General features: G+C 40.6%; 1 protein-coding gene across 2 annotated transcripts in view; it reads left to right on the forward strand.

The window, feature by feature from the left end:
* Positions 1 to 26203, forward strand: part of LOC123364640 (E3 SUMO-protein ligase RanBP2-like) — a 67978-nt gene extending 41775 nt beyond the window's left edge. The window contains exons 7-16 of one of the 2 annotated variants that reach the window (XM_045006923.1): positions 7113 to 7277; positions 8387 to 8479; positions 18848 to 19050; positions 20228 to 20281; positions 20312 to 20501; positions 21075 to 21170; positions 21433 to 21578; positions 23325 to 23598; positions 23720 to 24054; positions 25709 to 26203. In XM_045006923.1, the coding sequence (XP_044862858.1) occupies positions 7113 to 7277; positions 8387 to 8479; positions 18848 to 19050; positions 20228 to 20281; positions 20312 to 20501; positions 21075 to 21170; positions 21433 to 21578; positions 23325 to 23598; positions 23720 to 24054; positions 25709 to 26011 (1859 nt within the window). In that variant the 3' untranslated portion in view covers positions 26012 to 26203. Of the gene's footprint in view, positions 1 to 7112; positions 7278 to 8386; positions 8480 to 18847; positions 19051 to 20227; positions 20502 to 21074; positions 21171 to 21432; positions 21579 to 23324; positions 23599 to 23719; positions 24055 to 25708 lie in introns of both variants that reach the window. The other variant, XM_045006932.1, reaches the window with a different exon arrangement.
* The last annotated feature ends 427 nt before the right edge of the window (positions 26204 to 26630 follow it).

Here is a 26630-nt window from a genome sequence, read left to right on the forward strand (position 1 = left end):
AAGAACATAGATATGTTTGTGCCCCTCTAAAAGTCCAAATAAACACTTACACCTACATAATTTATTTTCTAGGATTTAATTTTAGTCTTTTTAAATCTAATCCTATGGCCTTTTGGACCAGCACACCTTCCTTCCAACCCGATAGTAAAGGTATTTAAACACTGCACTGAATGTGTGATGAAATCCCTCTTTAGCTGGTACTGACAATTGCCTAGTTGTGGCAAAGCAGTTGGCTATATAATGGTATGAAAATTTAAACAAATTTAATATGCATGCTGAAGAGCAGTAGTTAGAATTAGTGTGTCTTTGACTTTGTACCTGTCATAGCAAAAGAATGTCTCCCTACCTTCTGTTAGTTTAGGTCTTTTTTTAATTCACACAACTGGTGGTCTTGGAGTGCTCAACTTTGTAGACTTTTGGCTTTTGTATTGCTTCAGATTTACCGTAGGGACTCCAGATCTGCTTGCTAAAATCTTACCTAGGAAGATGAGGAGAGGTATGAGAAATAACATCCTGAGCATACTCAGTGTAGGAATTTCTTATGAAGAGGGTTTCAAACTGGCTCAGTTCCATTCCTAGTGTCTAACCAGTAAGAACTGTATATCCTTAAAAATAAGCATCTGTGAAATGGGAGGCAGAGACAGCTCTCCTGAAATCTTGAGTTTTTTCAGCTAGTGTCTGAATTGAATCCACCTGTCTGCTACTGGAAGTGTTCAAAAGTTTGCTCACTGCTCCCCTAATTGTTTACTTTTGGCCCTTTTCATAATTAAGTCACATTCTGAGATTGGGAGGCCAGTGCTCTCTACTCACCCAGTGTGTGGCTGCATAAGGAGTTGCTCTGCATCTAACTTATTTTTAAAAATAGACTTTTGTTGGGTGACTGACTACTTGCTGAATAAACCAGGTTGGTGAGAACTTTTGGAACCTTTATTTTTATTTTTTTCCTTTAAAATAGTAATATAACTATTGATCTGTGTACATTATATCTTGGTTTTTTTTAAATTGGACACAAAATGTCTTATACTTGAGTACTGCAACAGTCCTCAGTACGAAACATATATAACCAGATCTTAGAACAAACACATGGTATAATCCTAAATACATGCAGTTCTACCTAGATTAAGAATAACTTGGTCAAATGTTCTCCATAAAACAAATACTTCTCATTGATCTAACAATATTAGTTCCTCTATAGCATCCAAAAAGTGTTTTCCATCAGTATAATCTGAAAACGTATATTACATGCTTCCACCAATAGTAATTCTTTATTAAAAGCAGGGCCGGGTCCAGCAATTTTGCCACCCCAAGCAGCGAAGCACGGGGGAAGAGCCCCGATCTGCGGCCGTTCAGCAGCAGCTCAGCCGCTCCGCTTCATTCTTTGGCGGCAATTCGGTGGCAGGGACTGAGGGACCTGCCACTGAATTGCCGCCGAAGACCCGGACGTGCCACTTTTTTCCATTGGCCGCCCCAAGTACCTGCTTCCTTTTCTGGTGCCTGGAGCGGGCCCAGATTAAAAGAACCATATTGCTGTTTCCAAATTTAATCAGATTCTAAATTTAAAACCTTCAGTTAATCTCATTGTTTGTGAAATAAAGTAAATATCCTTGATTCTTTCCCCCGGCTAAATTTGTTCTTTATTATCTTAGTCGTCTTCCTTTACAGAGGAAAAAGTGATGAATATATAGTGTAGCTGATATTTTAAAATGGTGAGTACCCATAGCTTGATATTAGTTTGTAAAAAGAGGAAAAACTAAAATAGGAAACACTTTCTGCTCTCACATTCACAAGATTAAGTTGCACAAAATATTCCCTGATCTTAAAATGAAGCTTGTACCTCAAAATTTACTTTAGTGATGTTCCATTAAGGTGCATTGTTACATGGAAAACAGAAAGAACCCATATATTTTTTGGAAGTTTCAAACTGTTCTTAACTTCCACAGGTAGAGACTATAACACTCTACAAGATCTAGTTCAATAGGTTCTTCTGCATTACAGACCTTGGAAATATGGTGTGAATTTTATTCTTTTTAAAAAATTGATACTAAAAAATACCAAAATCCACATTTGACTACAGCTGAGCCTTCGAATGTACTGATCTGATGGGGGTGGGGGGTGGGAGGGAATTAATAGAGGACACGTCTAAAATCTGCCTTTCAAATCCAACCCATTAAAAATGTAGTCAAGGATTACGGATGGTGATATTTCTTTTTAGAAACTCTAGCTCTTTCCTTCCAGCCTCGGCAAAAGGCAGCCCTCTAGAAAAATGTAACTGTTAGCAGAACATAGTAGTTCTAACTCACCTGCAAAAATTATCACCCTTAGAGCAAAGCAAGGATGTTTGTTAATATAAGCCATCTGGAAGCCAGCCTCTGAGTCTTTCAGTAACATGACCTAATGATATCAAAGTATTTACAAAGAAAACTCAGTTAATCTTCAGGTCTACAAAATCTTCAATATCAGTCAACAAAAAATCAATTCACAGCTATCAAACACTAGCAGTCCAGACTCAGATACTTAGTTCTACCTAGTCTTGACATCAGTAAGTTAAAAGAAAAGCAAAATGCTAGGACAGCAATGGAGAGCTGCTTTGGATAAGTAATGCCTCTTTTCTAATGTTATGGAATGAACACTAGTGATGGATCATAATTATTTTCCTTGTATCTGCTCAGTCTGCAGAATCTAATTTTGGTTTTGTGGTAGTTAAACAGTGGTGTATAAAATATCTCATTTGTTTTATAGCTATGTTGGAAATGTTATAGCTCAGCCATGTCTATTCATATAATTAATGGGAAAATCAGATTTTGGAATGTTAATAGTAAAACATGAAACAAGGACAAATTGACTCTTCTAAAGCAACCAAATCTGGCTAGATTTTAGGTCAGTTGTCTGCAATACCTGTTTTGTAACTTGTCTTCTGAACCATGCATTTTGCGAAGTGGGGATTGGAATTCTAGGATGTTGCAATGATGCCAAACAAATATTGGACTCATTCTTGGATGATTTTGGCCACCACCTTGCTTAAACTGAACAGACTTTTCTGTTTAGTACACTCTGGTGTACCTTTAACTTATTTCATTACTTGCTTTATTGCATGGAAGTAATGTATGTTTTCTGCATGTCTGATTTAATGATGGTTTACTGGAAGCTTGGTGTTCATGAAAGGTGCTGGATTGGCAGCCTTGGAACTAAAATCCTATAGCTAGCCATCGAATGGGTGCAGCATGGCCAGTAGCAGCATGAGCTTTCCCACTCTACCTCAGCTTTGTTCTTGAGGACCCAACTCTAAGGCTATATATACCAAATTCTCCATTCTCTCTTTTGAGGGTTAATCTCACTATAACCCTACAACAAACCATGTTTTTAACCAGATATGACTGATGAGGCTTGTGCTGAAACATCCTGAGGTGGGCTTGCTCAGAGTAAACTTTCATGTCAAGTGTGAAACTTGGTGTAGCTCTATTTGAGTAGTTGGAGCATGAACTAAAAAGTACGATGTTTTTGGTACTTGGAGCTCTTAACTGCTATGATTTTAAACCCAGCCTTGATGTTTAATTCTTGAACTAATTACTCTCCCTTTGCCCGGGGGGTGGGGGGCAGGGGGGGTGGGTGGAGGAAGAGAATCTTCAAAAGATGTGCTATGCAAACTGTTCTCCTTTTTTAGAACACATAAAGCACATGGAAACTTTACTGTCTAGCACAGGGATCGGCAGCCTTTGGCACGTGGCTTGCCAGGGTAAGCCCCTCAGACGGGACTGTTTGTTTACCTGCCATGTCCACAGGTTTGGCCGATCGCGGCTCCCACTGGCTGCAGTTTGCTGTCCCAGGCCAATGAGGCTGAGGGAAGTTGCGGCCAGCACATCCGTCGGCCAACGCCGCTTCTTGCAGCCCCTGTTAGCCTGGAGCGGCTAACCACGGTCAATGGGAGCCGCGATCGGCCGAACCTGCGAACGCGGCAGGTAAACACACCAGCCAACCAGGGTGCTTACCCTGGCAAGCCTGCCAAAGGTTGCGGATCCCTGGTCTAGCAGCAGCTACTCTTTAGATTTCATCTGCACTGCTCTTCAGAAGCTGTGTTAAACTAGTGCTAATAGTATAGTGGAAGTAGAGTAAGATCTGGACAAACAGGATAATTCCTTGGATGCCCAAGTCCCAGTGATGAGCAGTGACTGTTGCAGTTCAGGATTGAGGTATCATCATCTCTGTAGCATCTAAAAGCCTGAAAGGATATAATTGTGATTTTGAGAACCAGGGAGTGTTTTTTTTAATGAGATTTTTTGCTGGCTGACAGATGTTGTGTGATTTTTGGGAAGATTTAAATAGATTTTTGGAAGTCCAATAAAGCTTGGCTGGCTCAATCTGTTTACTTCTATGAATTTGACATTGTTCTTTCTCAATGTACTGGTGGAGCTTTACTTACTAATTAGGTGTTGTTTCAACATACATGTCAAGGGGCCAAAAGCCATGGGTGTGGCACATTATACAGGCTTAGATGTATTTCCCAATGTGACCCAATTTCTTTTGCGAACAGTAGACCTTAAACTGCACAGGCATGAAAAGAAGAATTGGTGAAAAAAGTAATTTTAAAAGTTAAAGGACCAGGAAGAAGAAGCTTCTAAACTTCTTTAAAGATGTTAGATGAAATCCTGGCTCTCAAGTCAACATCAGAACTCCTGCTTACTTTCTTCAGGCCCGGGTTTTAGCTATTTTTATTTACCTAGGCAAAAGTGTACACAAGCTGGGCTTAAACCCTTTCTTAAGGAATGTATTCACTGCCAACAATCTTGATTCAAGTTTCTGTGTTGTAGCATGGTAGCAGATTTTCTGATTCCTAACGCAATAAAAGTTGCAACAATGAGTAGCTGACAATCAGCTGCCACATTCTTATCCAGTGCTTTCTTAGGGTATGTCTTCACTACCCGCCAGATTGGCAGGCAGCGATCGATCCAGCAGGGGCCGATTTTATCGTGTCTAGTCTAGACACAATAAATGGACCCCCAAGTATTCTTCCGTTGACTCCTGTACTCCAGCTCAGCAAGAAGTGCAGGCAGAGTCGATGGGGGAGCGGCAGCAGTCGACTCACCGTGGTGAAGACCACCACGGTAAGTTGATCTATGTACATCGACTTCAGCTATGTTATTCACATAGCTGAAGATTCGTAACTTAGATCCTCCTCCCCTCCCCCCCCCCCCAATGTAGACCAGGCCTTAGTAAAAGCAGAATGGGCAGCTTTGGTAGTACAAATGTTGGGGAGGGTGTGGAAATAAAATCAAAGCGATGTGCAGAAAAGATGGGAGTGAGCGAAGGTAGATGTGGCAGTCATTCTAGCTGGAGAAAGTAGTTAATTAAAATGGGCTGAAAATCAGTCCTAATTAAACTTGTACGCTTAAAATGATCCTGTTCTTCCAAACAGAGAAGGGGAGTAAGAATAATTTTAACATGAAATTTGCATGTATTGGGTGCATAGCCTGCCTTATTACTCCATCAAATTTATCGATGGAGTAGCTAACAAGAAGCCCGGTTTTTTAATATAGAAAGTCTACTATGTAAAATATTGAGCTCCTGCTTGAGATTTTTCAGGAATTAAATCCCATTTGGAGAGACTTTTAATTCATCTGGCAACACTTCCTTGTAGACAAATTCAAGTTTTTGTCCATAAATTTAGGTCTCAATCATACAATTAGATCCGTGTGGATGGAATCTGGTGGGGCTCTGAATGTGCCTGTGGGCCCACCTGTGCAGTTCCGGTTGCAGGATTGTTACTTTAATGTGCTTCCAGTGCAAGAGACAAATCAGTTGGGTAATTACACTTGCACAAGTGCAAGAGAATAGTCGATAACAAAATTTGGTATTCAATTTAGTTCTCAGTCTCTACATTGCATCTTTAAAAGTGAATTTAAATAAAATTATGCTCCATTGCTCTAATTCATAGTACTCAGCATGCGAAAAGTACCTACACTTTACTATTTAAATAACTTTCTAAATTTAAAATGCATGCAGCAGTTGGGTCTAACTAAAGTTGTGATGAAAATAAACAGAAGTAAGGACTGTGAAGAGTGAAGCATGCTTTATATAGGCTTGCCAGGCGTCCAGTTTTCGACCCGAACACCCGTTCAAAAAGGGACTTTGGTGGCTCTGGTCAGCACTGCTGTTAAAAGTCCAGTTGGCAGCGCAGGCAGGCTCCCTACCAAGCTCTGTGCAGCTCCCAGGAAGCTGCTGGCATGTTCGGCTCCTAGGTATAGGGGTGGCCATGGGGGCTCCACGCACTGTCCCCACAGCTCCCATTGGCCTGGCCATGTTTCCATCCAGGAGTCAGAGAGGGAGCTTCTGAGGAGCTGCCCAAGGTAAGTGCCCTGACCTCCCTCCTGCACCCCAGCCCTGAGCTCCCTCTTGCACCCGAGCTCTCTCCTGGAGCCCGCACCCCCTACCACACTTCAACCTCGTGCCCCAGTCAGGAGCCTCCATCTGTGCTCCGAATCCCCCAGCCCAGAGCCTGCACCCCCAGCTGGAGCTTTTACTCCCTCTGCACCCCAGCTCCCACCCCTGAGCCCCTTATGCACTCCAAACCCTTTGGCCCCAGCCTGGAGCCCCATCCTAAACTCCTCATCCAGGCCCAGAGCCCACACCCCCCAGCCAGAGCCTGTACCTCCTCCCACACCTCCAGCTCAGAGCCTCCTCTTGCATCCCAACCCCCTGCCCCAGCCCAGTGAAAATGAGCTAGTGAGTGAGGGTGGCAGAGAGCGAGGGAGGGAAGGGAATGAAGTGAGTGGGAGTGGGGCCTTGGAGAATGGGATGGGGCAAGGGTGTTCTGTTTTCTGCTGTTAGAAAGTTGGCAACCCTAGCTTTATGCCTAGCGAAAAGCATGGTGTGACACCTAAGTATTTACTAGTGTGTGTTGATGTTGGAAGGACACATTTCTTTCTTTATACTAAATTCCTTTCTCTTAGTGTTCTATCATAATTTTGATGCTAAGTTTCTTTTGGCTATATATATTTGCAGCTTACATATGTTATCTAACTTTGTCTTCAGAATTACTTTAGCTGTAGAGGCTATTTTCAGATTTGTTCTCAAGCATGTTCATTTTGATCCTGCTAATCTTTTTGGTTTTGTAACAGTTGAGAGGGAAAAGGAAACTGATGTAGAACTTCCCTCTGATGTACTCATTGTTTATGAGCTAACACCTACCCCTGGACAAAGAGCTCTTGCTGACTCTCTTAAACTACCTTCAACTTTCTTCTGCTACAAGAATAAGCCTGGCTACTTAAGTGAAGATGATGATGGTAAGGGGCTGGAAATTTTTTCATCCACTCTGGGTTAACTGTGCAGCAACAGTAGTATGCTTGGGCCTGATCAATAGAAATTTACCTTTTGGGGGTGGGGAGAGGGCAGGTCTCTTGTGCTCTGAGGAAGCATTATCCCTATTCTGAAGACACAGTGCTCCTGTCTCTTGTGGCCAGAGACTGTAATGAGATCTTCACGTTACTGTTGCATAGCTTAACTCAGCCAGATATGCCTTACTACAATTAAGTTAGCTCTTGGAACGGTAAAAGGGGATTCAGTGGAGTGTGCTCAGGACCTCATGGATCTGACACCAGAAGCACCAAGAATGGGCCCTATCTTCAATTGGCTGGATAGACTAATGGAACCACAAATGAAATGTGTTCTGCTCTTCCGTCTGACCTCCCTATTTAGGAGGCAGTTCTGGGAAAATATGAAATTATGAACACCCGCCATTCGTATCCCAAAACTTTTTAAAGGTATGGAAAAGTAACAGAAGGGGTCCCCCAACATCCTCTTAAAGTAAATGGCTTTTTAAAAATAACTTGTTTTCTGAAAATCCTAATGTCAAGATGCTAAATGTTTCAATTAATTTATGACTCTGGTTGCTGTTGAGGACTGAGATTGTCTAACTTAACAAAAGTTTGCCCTGAGAAATAAATACTTCATAAAGACTTGGTAGCATATTTATAAATCAACACATTTTAATATCCATTTCCTTTCTGAGTCCTTATCCAATTTTGCTAATTAACAGCTGCTTATGTGTACATTTTTCCTTGTTCATCTCATAATCCTGCTGTGAAACTACTTGATATGAAATTATTTTGGGCATCATAAGACTGAATTTGCCCCAAAATCAGAACTGTATATATTGAAGGAGTTTTTCAACATTTAACTACATCAACAAATACATGCACAACAAGAAATATTTAGATTAATTTTTTCTTGTTTGGCTGTTCCCGTCTTAAAAATTAGAAGCTAACATGAATATGCAGCTCATGATTCCCTAACCTGAGTGACTTGCAAGTCTGGATAGGGTAACTAGAATTGATGGTTACCAGGGGGTATGTGGTGTGAAATCACTGACTCTTTACAATTCTGTATCTTTAAGATGAAGACTATGAAATGGCTGTTAAGAAACTTAATGGAAAGCTATATCCTGATGATCCCAAAGAGCATAAAACATCAAAAGAACCTGTGCAAGGTAAATAAAAACTTTGAAACAGAATTTTCAGCTACACCCTCTGATTTGAAAGTGTAACTTTAAACTGCTGCTTAACTTAAAACCTCTTAACACTGCTTTTTCATGTCTAAATATTTAGAGTAATCAAATCTCAAAAGCTGCCATACCTTGTATTCTATCAGTGTTGCACCTTTGTGGAGGGTGAGATAGATAGAGATAGATGGATATATATATACACAATGTGCACTTCACTTCCAGAAATGATTTAAGATACAAAGTCTAGGAGAGCAACCTAAAATTGGGCACAAGTTATAGCAGTTACTTTAATTATCCTGGTATTGAACTTTTTATGCACACTATGGTATGTAATTGATATGTATATGTATATTTAGGCAAATTTGTACATAGGAATAACTCATCAGGACCTACATTGTACTTACTAAATTTATGGCAGGATGGAATACACTGACATATTCAAGATTCCATAATGATTGAAACATTAAAGAAGTTATTCTATTTAGAATTGCATAGGCTTCCTGTTTCTAATAGAGAAAGCTGTTCTCTGGAATGTAATAAAAATGAACATGAAGCCCCAGAGGCTTTAGAGCTACACACTATAAATCTGGTGGAGCATTTTTTCCTCTAGGTTGTCTTAACCGTACTATCTATCAGAAACCAGCAGAAGTTTCTTTCTGTAAATCTCAATAACTTCTCTGAATAAATTTTAAACTTTGCAATCTCAGCACTAGTGTTTCCATTCTTAGGGTTATAAAGTAAGGAAGGTAAGCTAAGTAAATTCTTCCTAGTCTTCCAGTGACTGTCCACATGGATTCCATTCTTGGTGTGTGTGGCCAGCGGTGTGTATTTGGGCTGCACCTGTGCCCTAGATGTCGTCTTGCCCTACCCCAGTGCCACCCGAGGACATAAAGGTTGAAGCAGGTCCAACTCACCATCCATTCCTTAACATCTGTGGCAGTGGGATGGAAACGCTGCAGTGGCAACTGTCTTCTCTGCACGCTGTGCTAGTGTTACCTAATTGGTTGATTTTGGGTTCGCTAGTATCTGCCCACTGGCAGAAAAGCCCCCCAAAATAATTTTCACTTAAGTTTGTTACAGTAGACACTTCTTCCTTCCCTATAGATGGGCCTAACACCATGGCAGAAGCTAAATTTGAAATTCAAGACCAGTTCTTCATGTGAAGGTGTGACACCTGTTGAGGATGGCGACTCTTGATGTCTGTTCAGACTAGAAAGACATATTCCCGAGTGGTCACTCATTCTCCAGGTGCACTCAGAAAGCTAGAGAAGACCATCTGAAGCTCTTCCTCCTTGAGAGCTCGATGCAAGATTTCTTGGAGAGGACACTCTAATAGAGGGTACTAGACCACAATCATCGAATCCAGAGTTTCTCAACCTGTGGGTCGCAACCCAATGTTGGGTTCCCAGAATGTGTCAGTGGGCCACGATGCTGGCTGGGCTCAGTTCCCCATTCTAAGTGCTGCAATGATGCACTGAGTCATAGTGCTGCTCAAGTTTGACCCAGCCACCCTTCCACCATGATAATGGGGGGCCAGCTGGGCAAAATTTGAGTGAGTCACGCAGTAACCCCATGCATCACATTGCAGCAACAACTCTCACAAATTTGGTCCGGTGAGTGCTGAGCTGCAACTGTCACTGAGTATTGCAACCTCAGTGGGAGGTGAGCCTAGCCTGCCTCGGAGGACAGGAGCCAAGAGGATGTAGTTGGTGTCATGTTCTCTAAGGAACCCCCTCCCTGACATCAATTCCCGAGCCCACAGCCAGGTACTCCTCCATCATACCATCAGTCCTGGTCCCCAGATGTTCTCTCACTGCACCTCTAGGCCATTCTGTCCCCCAGACACCTGTCCATATCTGGCTAGAGCATCTGGAATCTTCACTCTGAGCATCCTGCATGTCGTCCCCCTCCCCAGTGGACCCCTGTGCCTCATGACAGGCCATCAAGGTTTACAGATGGGTCCACAGCCCTAAAAGGTTGAGAACTATCCATCTAGTCTGTCCCTCTCAATTTCCTTTGAGCCGAGATGCCACCCTTAGCTCTTTGGCCTCATCTAAGAGGCTCCAGTCAACTGCCACCATTCTGGCATTGACATCACTAATGGGCAGAAAGGAGTGCTGCTCCAGCGAGGAACAAGGCACAAATTATCTTCTCTGATGCCTAGTAAGCTAATACCAAGAGCCACCAAACTTTTGACATTTTGAACTGAACTTCCTACAGGCCAAAAACCTGACAAGCCCTCTTCAGGTGCCTCCGTAACAATTTCCAGGAGAGCAGTTTTTATCCACTAAGTCTGTGGACCGCATTTCTCTCCGCACCAGGTTTCTCAGCACCCAGTGCCTCAGTTTCCGAAGACTTGTTCCTCCCACTTCTGAGGTGCCTATCAGAACAATTTTCCTCAATACCAGCCAAGCTGTTACCCAAAGCTATCACTGTACTACTAAGTGACTGATCTGTGGGCCTGGTACCAAGTCGCCTCTCCTTGAGGATGGTGATATCCAAGCACATCTCCAGAGTTATCATTACATCAGATTAAAGAGGTATCCCCAGTATCCATCTCTCCCCCCTTCAAAGGCAGGACACTCTGGATAGAATTAGCCCTCCATTAGAGGAAGCGTATTCCTTTTTGTCATCATGTAGACACAGCAGCAACTCATCATGCACACTTCCACCCTCCTCTCCTTGGATAGGGATTCTAGAGAAAACACCATGAGAGGTAGCAGGAAGATACTTGGGACTTGTATGAAATACCCCTCCTGGAACTTCCCCCTCACCCTCATGTGTCCCCCATCTCAGTATTCATATCCCTTCCAACCATGACCTTACTGGACACCCTGGGGTGTGCATCTATACTCTAGAAAGCCTACATCCTCTACTGTCTCTGGGGCTAAATACCCTTACCCAAAGAGAGACTGTAGGGCATCTTAGTAAAGCCAGGTAGTGCAGACTCAGTTGCAGGAGAGGCAAGAGGAGGAAAGTGAAGGAAGAGTATCAGCTACCTGCTGAAGAACTGGTCCCTGGTGTGATGATCTCATTCTCCCTTGATGAGGCAGTGAATCCCTTTTGCCTGACTTGGTGGATGACTTCAAAGTGTTCTAAGATATCATTAGGTGCATGGCAAAGATGATCCAGGACATACCGCAGAAAGCAGTAAAAGGAGAAATCACAAACTCCTGAACATCTAAAACCCTTCCACACCCTGCAGGCCCCCTATCACTAAAGAATGGACAACTGGAACTCTTGTTAGCCAAAAGGGCTCGTTTCCCCCTGGAGCTTACCTAATTACACCAAGGAGGCACGGAGACAGGAAGACAAGTACCACACCCTTTATTGATCGGTCAGCTGAGCGGGTGTTCCTCTCGGCTAGTGCCAGAGAAAGAGACACACCTTACATGGCCAGATGGGCCTACCTTTATACCCCGAAACAAACAACTTAGCCTACGTTTGTCTACGTCATTTGGTTGACCTGTAGAACCTGTACATGCATCTATTAGGGGATAATTGGATACGCAGGATACATATATCATTTTGTGGGGGCTACAAGAGACATACAGCTGTTGAGGATACATTTGTCATTCTGAAGGGGACACAAGATACATCCGTTGACCCTTTGTACTAGATACTTTGGATGCATACATGTGAACACAGCTGCATACACTTGGGGAGCCAACATATACTTGGGGAGCCAAACAAAACTGATAAGCGAAATAGCTGACTTAGGTAAATACACGGCCTTCAGTCTAATGAGTTCTGTAAGCTTTCCAACACAGTTTGGACAAGCATAACATAACTTTGGTTTACTCAGGCCTAATACAGAAAGGCTTCATTAGCACTATAATTTTCCAACAACTCCCCCCTTTGAGAATACTCACCAAACCTTTTGGCTGAGTTTTCTCACACTTTGAGGCCAAAAAGCAATGAAGCTCTGCAGAAATATTTACAACTGCTCTTTTAAGCTTAGTCACCCCCAACCCAGGAATGAATGCATGGACGAAAGAGTGGAACCTTGTTCATTTAACAACTAAGGGATCGGGGCACTGACTATAACTCAGGTAGGCATACTTAATGGTTTAATTTCCCAGATGCCTTGGTGAATAATTTAGTCCCATATGCATCCTCCCCATGGACCCGGCAGGATTCGGTATGTGGGAGCCCACATCCACCCTAACCGGTCCATATGCTTGGAAGGAGCACTGTAAATGTACACACTTTCATCCAGAAAGTGTCCAAATATGTTTCCATGACCACAGATCAGATGGTACTTCAGATGTGTCTGTAAGGGCAGTGGGCCAAGTCTGGTACTCAAGATTACTCCAAATGGCCATCAGCTGGTCATTCAGGAAATCCTGGATTTCTAAACATACTAGATCTCACTGCAATGCCTTCCCAGTCTTAGTGATATTTAACACCATTTCTGTCAGTAACTTCTGGGTCATAGAACTAAGGGTGGAAATGACATGTAACTCACCAGCTCCAGCCTGTACTTAAGATAGCTGAGCTTTAAAAATAAGGCTAGTGGCCCTTTCTAGTCGGCCCAATTTCTTATTATGTTCTTGGCCTTTAAGAATATTCCAAATGGCTGTTACAGTGTTAGCCCCAGCCTACAGGGATCTGCCCAATTTCTTCTTTTTCCAGAGGAAATAACCCAGGCTCTTTGTTGTGCTAATCTAATGGCAGCCCCTTGTGAGCAATCTGGGTATGTAAAAGTGATCTGAAAACTGGATAAAGGCAATGTCATTTAAAATCCAATTAGGGAGGGCAATACATACTAAAGGATTTATCCAAAACACAGGGCGCAGCCTGTAGAATAAACCCCAAAATTCAATTAATACCACATTTCCAAACAGGATCCCACAAGTTTCTTCCTGCCAGTGTAGAATTTTTGTTTCTTTACCAGGGTCAGTTCTCAATGTCCTTTTTAGTCAGGAATTCCTGGACTTTGGCAATGTCAGTGGAGTGAGTGTTTTTTTTCTTCTTTCCCCAAACAGTTGTAGTTCAGCATTCTACAGGGGAGGGATTAGGAATACACCAGCCTGTAATGGTTTTTGATTCTTCTAGAAAAGTTCAAAGGCACAGTAGGTCTGTCAGCGGACAAGGGAGAGGTTAGCTAGCACGTCACCTTGTCCTTTTTCCCTGCTGTCCAGAAGGCACAGTGGAGCTAGAAGAAGGAATAGGCTAATCATATAGGAGAGTTCTCCTTATGTGGACGGGTCTTTTTGCAGTGAGAATCATGGGTCCAAGCAATCAGTCTTTGGCACTTCACAGCGGTGTTGGTAATCAGCAGGACTCACTAAGGGCCTTTCCAGCGTGGAGCCAAAGCAGTCTTTCGTTGGTGGACCTGTACATTGATCCGGTCTCCAGGTTCCATGGAGTGGCAGGGCTGCTAGGGTCTTCGGGTAGTGCGTCTTTACCTGTGTAAAAAGGAAACCTAACACATTGCATTAGTGTCTTTGCAGATTGTACAGCCCCCCTTTTCTGGTTGTTAGCCAAGTGTCCTTGAACGAAGTCAGTGTATCTCTTTTTTTTTTTTTTTTTTTTTTTTTTTTGGACTGAGCTTGCTAGTTAAAGTTTTTCTCATTTAACTCGTTCTTTTTCCTTTTCCCCTTTTTGGCTTCCTTTTTTAACCTACAAAGGAAACTTTTACTTTTTACTTATACACCTTTTGTTAACAATGAACACATACACATTGCTGTTATACAGTACATTAGTCTTATTATTTAATGTATGCCACATATACCCTTCTACTAAAATAACCTTATTAGAGAGCTTTGGAACAACAAGCCAGGACAAGCACACCCACTTTGATGAGTTCATTCAATACAACCTCTAGTTCAATAGCTTCCCACCATCCCCAGCCCTCTGGCTAGAAATCTGAGGTAGCCAGAAGGATCACATGTACAATATGGGGAGTGGGTTAACTTTCCATGCCCTTGCTTCCAAAGACTGTTAGTATGCAATTTGGCCAATGCAGTTTTTTTCTTTTACTTAAGAAAATACATAAGACTTTAGTATATCACATTTTTCTGATGTATCCAAACACTTTGTATTTTAAGTTGAACAAAACAAATATCTGCATTTCAATTCAAGCCTTCTGCTTTATTTCAAACCAGACCATCCCATGAAAATATTAAACACAACAATTCTGGCCACTTGAGACAGACACCACAAGACAGAACATAGAACACAAAACATAATTTTTACTCTGCCAGTAAATCATGGTATGTTGTATGCTGTTTAGCTGGCATTAGTTTTCTTTGATTATCTGAAAGACAAAAACAAAGGTCTACCCCTTCTGGGCAGTCAATTATTGCTTAAAATATACAAATACCCTTGTTGATTTTAGGCAAAACAGGGGAATTACCCCATATTTTCTTGTATATGTTTTATAGGCAGCCCAGGGTTCAGTGGCTTTTACCTTATCAGTTAGATAATTTGCATTAATACAGATGCTTTCTGGCTTGCTTTTTACTTTTAACTCCTGCTTTTAAACACTGAAAGAAAACATCACCACTTATAGTGCCTTAGAGCCTAATAAATTTTTATTTACATAGCACTGTATACATTCTTCAGCTAATTCAACAAAATTGTTCATAGCCAAATGATTGCAATCTAATAATTTCTTTGCCTGAATTTATTTACAAACATTTAAAAAAAACACCAAGAACTTTTCTCTTTAGCATTTTTACAAAGTTCAACTACTATTCCCTCCAGCAACTACAGAGTTAACTTTTCACTCTCCTTCAAATCACTTGCTCTTTCCTTATATCACTTGCTTGGCTCCCAACAGCCACTTACCAATTCAAATCACCATTCCAAATATCATTCTGAGTATTTGAAATCCCCATGCTTACACTCACTTACTTCTTCCTTCCACGAGACCCTCAAAAGTTTCCAACCTGTTCTCCAAGCTCTCTGTCTGTTGCCTGCCCGCCTGGGCCCGATCCTTTTTTTTTTTTTTTTTTTTTTTTGCGCTGAACCGTGTCTTTCATGGGCTTCTGCCCCCACCCTTCTGTTTTTTTTCCTAAAACATTTTATTCACAAGACGACCCGAGTCCTCCCTCGTGAGGCTTGCCACCTGGGCAAAACGCATGGCCCACTGGCGTTAACTATTTAATTGCCTCTTGTAGCAAACACACTGCTGTTACGGCATATGCTGAGCACGAATGGTTACATTTTAACAAGTCCCTGAAGGACTGGTACTTGCTTAGCCAGGGCTTCCTTTTCTCCAACTACTCTATTGCCCAGTCCTGCTACGACTGGGGGTAGATCCTTTCACCTGCCACCCTTCCTGGTCAACCAGGGTGGAGAGAGGAATGCTAAACCCTTCTCCAGTTCTCAGACTTACTGCAGCTGAGAATGGGCACACCTTTAATTATGCAATCCTCAACATATAACACCAACAGAACCAAATAAAACAAACATAAAACAACAAGGGTAAAACAAATAGATGGTGTAAATTCTGCAGGGCTCCCCCATTCTCTATTGCTCACCAAACTGTGACAAATTTCTGTTACCAATTATCCCTCATGTCAGGTGATCAAACTGACACTGCAGGACGTTGCAGGAGGATAGAGAAAATACACCATATAACCAAATTTTAAAGCTTCATTAAAATGATAAAACAACAATGGAGAGTGTTGGGAATGCTTCCACATCACTCATAAAAAATACGAATGCCCCATACTTACACATATCCAGACTGGCCACGTCTGTATATAACATTCAGAAAAGGGGAATAGGTGGACGGGAGATTATCCTGTATATAGCTTGTTCAGAATTTCCAACATGCTTCCGCTCTTGGGAAGGCTGTTCTTTTACACCCTGGAATCTCCTGCGGTGTCTCTTTCAGAGATTCTAGTCCAGGTCAGCTACCTCTGGCTTCTCCAGTGTCACCAAGCCACACCAGCACCGGCATCCGTCACAAAGTCAGACTGTTGGATCTCACCAAACAGTTAAGCTTTGCAAATGTAATCTCAGTTCTGTAACTTGTACTGCCTTTGGTTTGCTTGACCTTGAGCATAAAACAACTTTCTCTTTTTATCTCTGGGCGAAGCTGAGTTTTAAATTAACCCGTTTCTAGACAAATTGCTCACACTGTGTCAGAGGCTTTTCTTTGGTGATTAAAAGCTCCTCTGAGATATATGATCTTATCTAGATTAAAGGTACCTTTTAATGGGCATTGTTTAGATGGATCTTCACGCGTATAAAGATTCCAATTCTCTAAATACCTGCAGGTTTTAGAACCATAATGTACGTACATATAATATGCTGGGGTACCCTTAGGGGGTGAGGTGGAATGTTTAGACTGTCCCTTACCCACACGGAAAAGAAGGGGGGGGAGAGAAGATGGGTTCACATGCTCCTAGACCCGGTTACAGTTTTGGCTTCCAGCATACCAATAGAACAAGAAACAAAAGTACCCCTACCAAAAAGAAAAGCCAGCCCTGGGGCTGCTCTAAGTCCCAGTAATTGTTCAGCACGGCCCACGGACTTGTGGAGTTAATGGAATTATTCATTAGCCGTGTCTGAACCTAGGTACCTTAACCAGAAAGCTTTTACCCACACACACCTTCCTATTTGTGGGTTCCTTTACCATTAGGGGCCCAAGGTCCCAACCCTCACTCTTCGGGGGCGTTAATCCTCAAACCCAGGAGGTAACGCACTTACCACGCCCGGAGTGGCCACGTCTGGCAGGTGGACTCCCCTCTTCTGGTACTGTCTTGCCTCCGTGTCGTTTGGAGTTCTCTATGGAGGGGGCGCAGCCGTCCCGGTCGATTGCGGCGACTCGGAGCTCGAGCAAACCAATAGCTCAAGGTGGCCACTCTCCTGAGCCGTCCTCGGCCGCCGGTCAGCGCCCCCAACAGGGAGAGAAGTCCCGGCGGAGTCGCCATTTGTTAGCCAAAAGGGCTCGTTTCCCCCTGGAGCTTACCTAATTACACCAAGGAGGCACGGAGACAGGAAGACAAGTACCACACCCTTTATTGATCGGTCAGCTGAGCGGGTGTTCCTCTCGGCTAGTGCCAGAGAAAGAGACACACCTTACATGGCCAGATGGGCCTACCTTTATACCCCGAAACAAACAACTTAGCCTACGTTTGTCTACGTCATTTGGTTGACCTGTAGAACCTGTACATGCATCTATTAGGGGATAATTGGATACGCAGGATACATATATCATTTTGTGGGGGCTACAAGAGACATACAGCTGTTGAGGATACATTTGTCATTCTGAAGGGGACACAAGATACATCCGTTGACCCTTTGTACTAGATACTTTGGATGCATACATGTGAACACAGCTGCATACACTTGGGGAGCCAACATATACTTGGGGAGCCAAACAAAACTGATAAGCGAAATAGCTGACTTAGGTAAATACACGGCCTTCAGTCTAATGAGTTCTGTAAGCTTTCCAACACAGTTTGGACAAGCATAACATAACTTTGGTTTACTCAGGCCTAATACAGAAAGGCTTCATTAGCACTATAATTTTCCAACACTCTCAAAGGACCTGAGGCACACACCAGCAACCATTTCAGCTGTATCAAAACAAGCTGACAGGACATACCATCATGTCCCTTCCCATCTTGAGGCTTCCATCTCTCTGCCAAATTTTTACAACCAAATTTTGAGGGATTCAGTCAGAACAGAGAAATCATAGCCTTGAAGTTATTAGCTTCAGTTCCAAAGTTGTGTCACCTTTCATGAATAGACTTCATCTGTAGGCACAAACAAGTGTGTAAATTAATGATCTAAAAGTTAGTGGTACCAAAAGTAAGGGCAAGAAAATGTCATTTTTGTAGAAAACTTCAGCATCCAATTGGCACACATCTTGTTTGGATTTATTTTACCCTGCCTATTACTTGGTTCTGGCAGTATAATTGGAAACTTTGTTTTTAAACCTCATCTAGGTGGTATGAGTTTTTTCTTGAGGTAGGAGGTGGAAGGGGTTTGGGCATTAGGAAGAGAAGGTATATCAGACAAGCCTTTTTGTGCAGATTCTTCCCGAGCCAAACTACTCAAATTGGCTGCTGGCAAAGTAATTGCAAATTTACCACCTTTTATTTTCCAGTTAAATGAAAAGCTTCTATTACCAATGGAGGGCTCTAAAATCGGTGGAGTATTATTTCCAATTGGATCAAGATACTAGAGTTAAATAAAGCAAGAAAATCTAATGTGCAATTTGTAAAAGTTAGCATAGAAGCTAAAAAATTAATTATTTATCCAAACCTCCTTTTTGTGATACTTAAAGTAGGAATTGACCAATGACTCATACTCTGTGTCCTAGAAACTTTGCTTCAGAACTCTGCTGTTTGCTACTTTTCAGTAACTTCTGATGTGCTGTCTCTCTAGGTATCATGGGAGAAACTGAACCAGAGAATGAGAGAGAGTGTGTTATTGTTTGGGAAAAGAAACCAACTCCTGAAGAAAAGGCTAAAGCAGAGACTTTAAAGCTTCCTTCTACGTTTTTCTGTGGTGTTGGTAGTGATACTGATGAGGACAGTGACAATCTGGAAGACTTTCAGACAGAACTTAAAAAAGTTCAAGAAGCCAAAGTAGGAACTAAAACTCAAAGCATGACTTTTCTAATTCATTTTGGTGGCACTAACTCTCAACACTGAAATAGCATTATGAATACCTTGTACATTTATTGAAATAATTTTAACTTTTTAAAATTAAATGTCTGGTGTACGCTAAGAAGTAAGAACAAAATAGTTTCCCCTGTACTGAAATAAGCTCAGTAGGGTGCCAATCAAATCTGTGGTAGAAGCATCTGAAATTTTGGGACCATTTATGAAACATTTCCTTTCGATTTCAGTCCCAGTGGGTTAGTATTCCTCAGGTTTCCCTTGAGATTTTTTTAAAAGTAAATAACAAATCTAATCTCAGACACAATTTTTTAAGCTGTTTGTAGAGACCATTTTTTAAAAAGCTTAAGTTGCAGAATTAAAAAATGTATTTGTGTACAATAAGATGCATTTAATATATATGGGATTTCTAACACTCTAGCACTTCATATTTTCAAAGTCCTTTAAAATCACTATCCTCAAACTCCCTGTAAACTTAGTGTGGTTGACATTTTATAGAAGATTCAGAAAAAGTAAATGATCTAACAGTATTTTTTAAAGAAGAATGTGAACATAAGGACACTTTGCCAAGTTAATCAGTAGTGTTAAGTGATTTAAATGTTAAGTTCATTACATTAACAAAAAATTCCTTCTAAAATCTTTAGACGTCTGTAACCTGTTAGCCTGCTTGTTCAAGCACCTTGGCTATTAATTTTTATTAATATTGTTACTTGGTATATTTGTTACAGTGTCAAAGGAAGGGCCCTGGATCCCAAAAACTTTTCCACTTGGGGGAAAAAAACACTTTGTAAGCAACAGAGATGTTGGATTGCAATCTGTGTTCTTTGCCCCTCTTCCTTCTAATTCCATGAGCATTTATGGCCTTATTTTTTCCCAAAGATGTTGATTACCCACAAACCCCATTGAAGTCAGTAGGAGCTAAAGGTGCTTTAGCTTTGAAGATCAGTGTGCTAGCTTTTATATAGTTTTCCAACACTCCCACCTTTCTGCAGTGTTCCTGTTCGGAGTTAGGGGAGGGGAGACTCCATTATCTAATGCTGCTGTTCTGGCAGCTTTCAAAAGAATTTAAGCAGGTGTTTTCTAAATGTTCTGAATACTTGGCTCTTTTAAAGCATTTATTGGAAAAACACATTTTCTTTTTTAGGAGTTTTTGGAAAATGAAGTTACCAGTTCAACTGATATAGTCTGTACCAGTGAGGCTGAAGTATCTGTTCCATCAACCAGTGAGGCTGAAGTATCTGTTCCATCAACCAGTGAGGCTGAAGTATCTGTTCCATCAACCACTAAATGTGAAGAACCAGACTCAACCTCAGAATCCCCCCCCACATCACAGACTTTGTCAGGAACTGATGACACACCTGTTGATTTGTCAACTAAAAAAGAAAATGATCCAAATTTAACGGAGTCCACAAACCAAGGTAATGTACTTTTGGGGCTTAAAGTCACATTTCTCTGTAGAAGTGTATGTAACTAAGATTGATTTAGAATGGTACTAATTCTGCTTAGCTACTTGTAATCATTGTACTGGACAAAGGAATAAATAAAAAATGAACATGCGCATCAAAGGTAATTCTACTATTATGAGAGCCCACACTACTGCATGCTGCTATTAAATATTGACTAATTGTCCATTGTGTACAAATTAGGGGGTGTGGAAAAGTTAGTAGTAGTTAAGGCTCTGCAGTTTTGCAAAGAAAGGGTGGTAATTTGTCACGTAAATTGTTCTCTGGGGGCCCCAAAGAACCAATATATTATTCTTTTATTAGGATAAATGTTTAAGGAGCCACTATCCACTTTGAAGTGTCCCTATACATTGGCATTCATGTGAAAAAGAGGAGGAGATATAAATTTGCTGTAATCCCTGGATTTATAGCTATATTAGCCACTTTCTGGATCTTGGTGTTATGTACAGTTATAAAGTTATGAGTATGCAGTGGGGAAAGTATCCTTGCCATGCTCTTTTCTCTTACACCTTTCTCTCATTGTGATAGGAAGCAGAACAATCGCATTTGGATTTGACACTACTTCAGGCTTGTCATTTGCAGACCTGGCTTCAAATTCTGGGGATTTTGCTTTTGGTTCTAAAGGTCAGATTCAAACTTTTGATGATAAACTCATATTGGAATTACTTTTGATTTAACTTTATGCCAAGTATTTATGTGCATTGAATCTCTACTAGTTCATAAGGTACTAAATTGTAAGTGACAGAATACATGTAAACTAAATATCTTTTTCTAGAAATGGTATTGTTTGTGAAAATTAAGAAACTTTGTGTATAATACACAGGAGTGTGTGTGTATTGGAGCATCTGGAAAGATATCTGAAACTTTAAACTCTTTTCATAACTAGATAAAAACTTCAAATGGGAAAATACAGGAGCAGCTGTATTTGGAGTACAGCCAGCCAGTAAAGGAGATAAAGATGAAGATGGTAGTGATGAAGAAGTTGTACATAGTGATGATATCCACTTTGAACCCATAGTGTCCTTACCAGAGGTAAGATGGTTTTGTCATAGTTTAGAGACTCTGTTAAAACAAGCATGCCCATGAAACTAACAACACATTTGATTAGTAAAAACTGAAAGTATTCTAGAACTCTAAATTATCCCCACTTTAGCAGGCTTTGCATTTCATTCAACTTGGATGCCAACATCTGCTGCTTCTAAAATCATTTTTGCTTTTCTGAGGCCCCGGATGGACAAAAATCAATTCTCCACCAGAGGGAAAAAGTAGGCTACACAGATTAGATACTATCAGGGCTAAACATTTTTAGGGAGTCTCCCTGGTTTCCAATAGGATGGAACACATGATTCTAATAACCCTGTTAAAATTGCAACATTGTATGGAAAAGCTGCTTTAGGCATATATTTTTAAAGCTTCTGAAATTATTTTAATTACTTTGAAGTCTATACAGCTTGACTTATACAAGGACCTAGAGTTTGTGCGCAAAAATGCACAATACTACCAGTAACTCTTTTAAGAGCTCAGATGGTTAAAGATTATTCTGTGAAATATGTGGTGTATTCAAAATAAATTATTGGAATACACTTGTTAGAGTGCTGCTTTGACCTGTAGAACTCGCTTATGGCTTTACCACTTATTTGTGATGCAGCCATCCAAACTCTTGCTAAGAATAAAACTGTTGTACCACACCATATATTCTGTTCTCTTCCCTCTAAACCTGGGTGAACACTTGCCAGGACCACTGAGCAATAAAGAATTAATAGCACAATCAGAGCTAAATTAATCTGAAGATGAAGCGCACAATAGGCAAAAGAAAGATGTTCAAGAGCTGGCAGGACGTAGTAGTCCTATAGTGGAAGGTGGATAGAATAGTGGAGAAAATGTTACATAACTCCATTATTCAGATTATCCTAGCACCAATTTCTTAATCTACAGTGAATGCAGTCTGGTAACTGGTAATGTTTAAACCATATTAGAAATGTTAATGAGGTGTCTATTTGGGTTGTATTTAAAATCTTTTCTAAAGACAAACTTGATTGTCTTTTAATTATAGACGTGGTGTAACAGTTATCCATGGTAACATTTCTCTAAAATTGTGCACAGCCTCACTCATCTTTCACCTTGTGTGTCTCCTTTTAATCTCCCTGGCCCCTTCTATTCCCTCTTCCTTTTTAACATGTCCTCCCACAAACAACCTTTCCTCATTCACCATCTCGCTTGTTTGTAATGCCAGATCTTCTCAAGCTTTCATTTATTCCAAAACAGAACTCTAACAGTAGTTTTTAACATTTGTAAAGAGACCAGAAACTTGAAATATGCACAGCCAAACAAAGCTTACACATTTGGGTGGGACCACTTCCAAAGCATTCAGGTCTACAAACATGTAGAAAAGAACTTCTGTGCCAAAAACTATGCCCCAGAACATGTCAAGGATTCTTAGAGCAAATTTAAATTTTCTAGGCGAAGCAGTATTTGAGAGATGACTTAATAAAAAGTTAACTTTCTAAACTGTGAAATAAACCTTACTTTTCAACTCCCTATTTCAAAAATGTATTCACCTCACCACAAAGTTGGGAATATATTTCCTCTGGCTACAGGCCTGCCCATGCAGAATTTCAAATAGAAAGTATGTGTTGGAGGAAGTCTTTAAATGGGGAGAAGGGTATAAAATCAGGATAATAGAAAGCTGTTACCCATTGTCTCTAATGCATGAGTAGATTCCTGGTGACTGTGACTGTCTAGGAAATGCATGAATATGCTGTTTTTGCTGCTTTCTAGGTGGAGGTGAAATCTGGAGAAGAGGATGAAGAAATTCTCTTCAAAGAGAGGGCAAAACTCTATAGATGGGACAGAGAAGTCAATCAGTGGAAAGAGCGTGGAGTTGGAGAGATAAAAATTCTCTTCCATACACAGAAAAAATATTACAGAATTTTAATGAGAAGGGACCAAGTTCTCAAAGTGTGTGCAAATCATGTAATCACAAAAACAATGAATTTAAAGCCCTTGAATACATCAAACAATGCATTAGTATGGACTGCCACAGATTATGCTGGTGAGTTTGAAAAGATAGTGTTTTGTGTAGGTTGCTTGAAAAAGTTTTCTTCATGTATATGACAAATAAAACTGTAACTGATGCTGAATAGGCTGTGATCTGTTTGGGAATTTAATTTCAGATGGCGAAGCAAAAGTAGAACAACTTGCAGTTCGATTTAAAAGCAAAGAAATGGCTGATTCCTTCAAGAGGAGATTTGAAGAATGCCAACAAAATTTGTCAGAACTTCAGAGAGCACATGTATCCTTGGCAGCAGAACTGTCAAAGGAAACCAACCCTGTAGTGTATTTTGAGGTTTCTGCTGACGATGAACCTTTAGGACACATAACCATGGAACTATTTTCAAATATTGTTCCTCGAACTGCTGAAAATTTCAGGGCCCTGTGCACAGGGGAAAAAGGATTTGGATTCAAGAACTCTATATTTCACAGAATAGTTCCTGATTTTATGTGTCAGGTAAGTGCAAGTTGAAGATTTTTTTTTTCTTAGAATAAAACCTATTTTCATTTCTTACAGCTAAGACCATTTGTTACATGGAGTGAGGAGGTTACCAAAGATTGAGTCAGTAGACAGGTTTTTACTCCCTAGTTTGAGTGTACTACTTGTCTGAAAAGTGGTTGTTTTATTTTAAAAAGTTGTAGGATTCCTTTTATTGTACCTCAGTGATTTTCATATCAAATTTGCTCATTTAAAAGTAATTGTTTTTCCTAAATACTAGGTCTTCAAATATAACCTGCATCTAAAAGTCAGGCTGTGCTCTTTCTGGCTCAGTGTACTGTCAGTAATAAAGATTCTCTAGGCCAGATGCATCAAGGCAATTGCCACTTGCCATGGATCATTTCCCTTTTCTCAAACTGATTTGCACTCTTTTCTCATCTGTGCAGACTTGATGCACCAACTTCTGCAGACTCAATCTTTGGCAAACAGTGACAGTATACTGAGTACTGTTTTTTATCTGGGTGCCCAGCCAATATGGTGGTTGGTAATTAGTGCAGCTATTTCAGTTCTCAGACAGAGAACCTAAACTGGCGGGTAAAGAGGCTGCCTTTGCATAACATTCAGAGTCAAAGAATTCAAGTTGTCATCCGATCCTATTGCATTGGAGTATGGCGCTCCGATTTCCCAGTTTAATAAGCATGCTTGAAAGTCTCCATATACTTCATACTTGTCTTTAACGTGTACTTGTTAATTCCATTCTTTACACTGATTTTTATTAGAATTCGTTTCACTTTGGATGTGGTGATCTCAACTGGTATGCTCCATAATGCTAGTAATGACCCATTTGCTTGTTAATACCCAAACACTGGCCCAGGCTAGCTGTGGACTAGAAAAACTAGTGGCCTGATTCTGAAGGGCATTAGAGTGTCTCGTATTAGCTGCAGGGTGCCCTTAGCAGTAAATATTTTCATTTTTCTTTGCTTGTTAAGAACACATGGCCAACATATGAATGGCTTGTCTACATAGACATCCAGGAAAATTAATCCAAATTGACTAAAGTTGTGAGTTTGAAGTGGATTAGTTAAATCATATTAAACCCTCATTCGGAACTGAAGTAGCCTTTAATTTGGCTTAGTTTAATTCACTTTAAACTGAACTAAGGCCACTTGAATTTCAAAAGCAGTGTCCACACAGGGATTTAGTGGGGTTAATTCACTTCAGATTCACACTTCTAGTTAATTGGGATTAATTTTCCTGGATGTCCCTGTGACAAGCCCAAAGAACGTCTTACCTGCCCAATTTTGTAAGGTACGGACCTCAAATTTGAGTAGATTCAACTAGAAAACAGAAAGGACACCAGTTATTCTCAGAGTAGAGGACTCTCTGTACCTTTCGCAGTTAGGCCCACAAATTAGCACATATGAAAACTTTGTCCTTGTTATGAGCACTTAGTATGTTCAGGTTTCTGCTCGCTTGTTATGATGATCACATGTATGGCTAAAACTAAGAATGAAAGACCATTCTGTCTTATTTTGTCAGTATCCAGACATCTGAGCTCTTAATATTTTTCTAATTCAGTTATTCTTAGAGGAAAACATGCAGGAAGTTTTCTACTTGGTAGATATTTATGGGCTAGTAATGAGTTAATTCTATAAATGATTAATATTTTCAGGGAGGAGATATCACTAGGCATGATGGAACAGGTGGACGGTCCATTTATGGAGATGCATTTGAGGATGAGAACTTTGATGTGAAACACACTGGTCCTGGATTACTGTCGATGGCAAATCGTGGCCGGGACACCAATAATTCTCAGTTTTTTATCACACTTAAAAAAGCAGAACACCTGGACTTTAAACATGTGGTATTTGGGTTTGTGAAGGATGGCATGGATGTTGTGAAAAAAATTGAATCTTTTGGTTCTCCCAAAGGGTTGGTGAACAGAATTGTCATCACAGACTGTGGGCAAATATAATGTCTAAGTAGTGATTCTACAGATATGTGCACTAACAGTATAAATCAAAGTTGGGCTGTTGTAGACTAATTATGTTCAGCTTTTTTAAAATTGATATTTCTGATGTATAAATGTAAAATTACAACTTACAGATAAGTACTTTTTTATGTGTTAATTGACTTTGCATGTTGTGAAATAAAAGTTAAAACACTGGCATATGTTATCCTGAAATTTGTTTTAAATGTGAACAATTTAAAATTAAATCCTGGTCTTGTTAAAGCAATTGTCTTTTCTTCACTTTGGTTTGTACAAGGAATATTACATGCATAATCTATTTTCAGTTATTTTAATTTGCTACACTGATGTATCCGTATTTTGAATACAGAATTAGAGCTACTTTAGTTTGGAAACATGATAGCTATGTGAGAACTATTTCCTCTTCTCCCCACTGATGTACAGAAAAATTTAAAAAAGCAAAGTGGCAATTCATTCTCCTTACCCTTAAGAGCATTCAGCTGCAAATATAAGTTAACTTCCATCTAGCGAGAGAGAGATGGTATCTTTCCTAAGTTGAAGAAAATGTGTTTTTTTTTTCTACCGGATGGTTTGTTTGTGAAACAGCCTTTGGGTACCTGAATCC

Source organism: Mauremys mutica, chromosome 1, assembly GCF_020497125.1.
Source record: "Mauremys mutica isolate MM-2020 ecotype Southern chromosome 1, ASM2049712v1, whole genome shotgun sequence".
Classification (NCBI taxonomy): Eukaryota; Metazoa; Chordata; order Testudines; family Geoemydidae; genus Mauremys; species Mauremys mutica.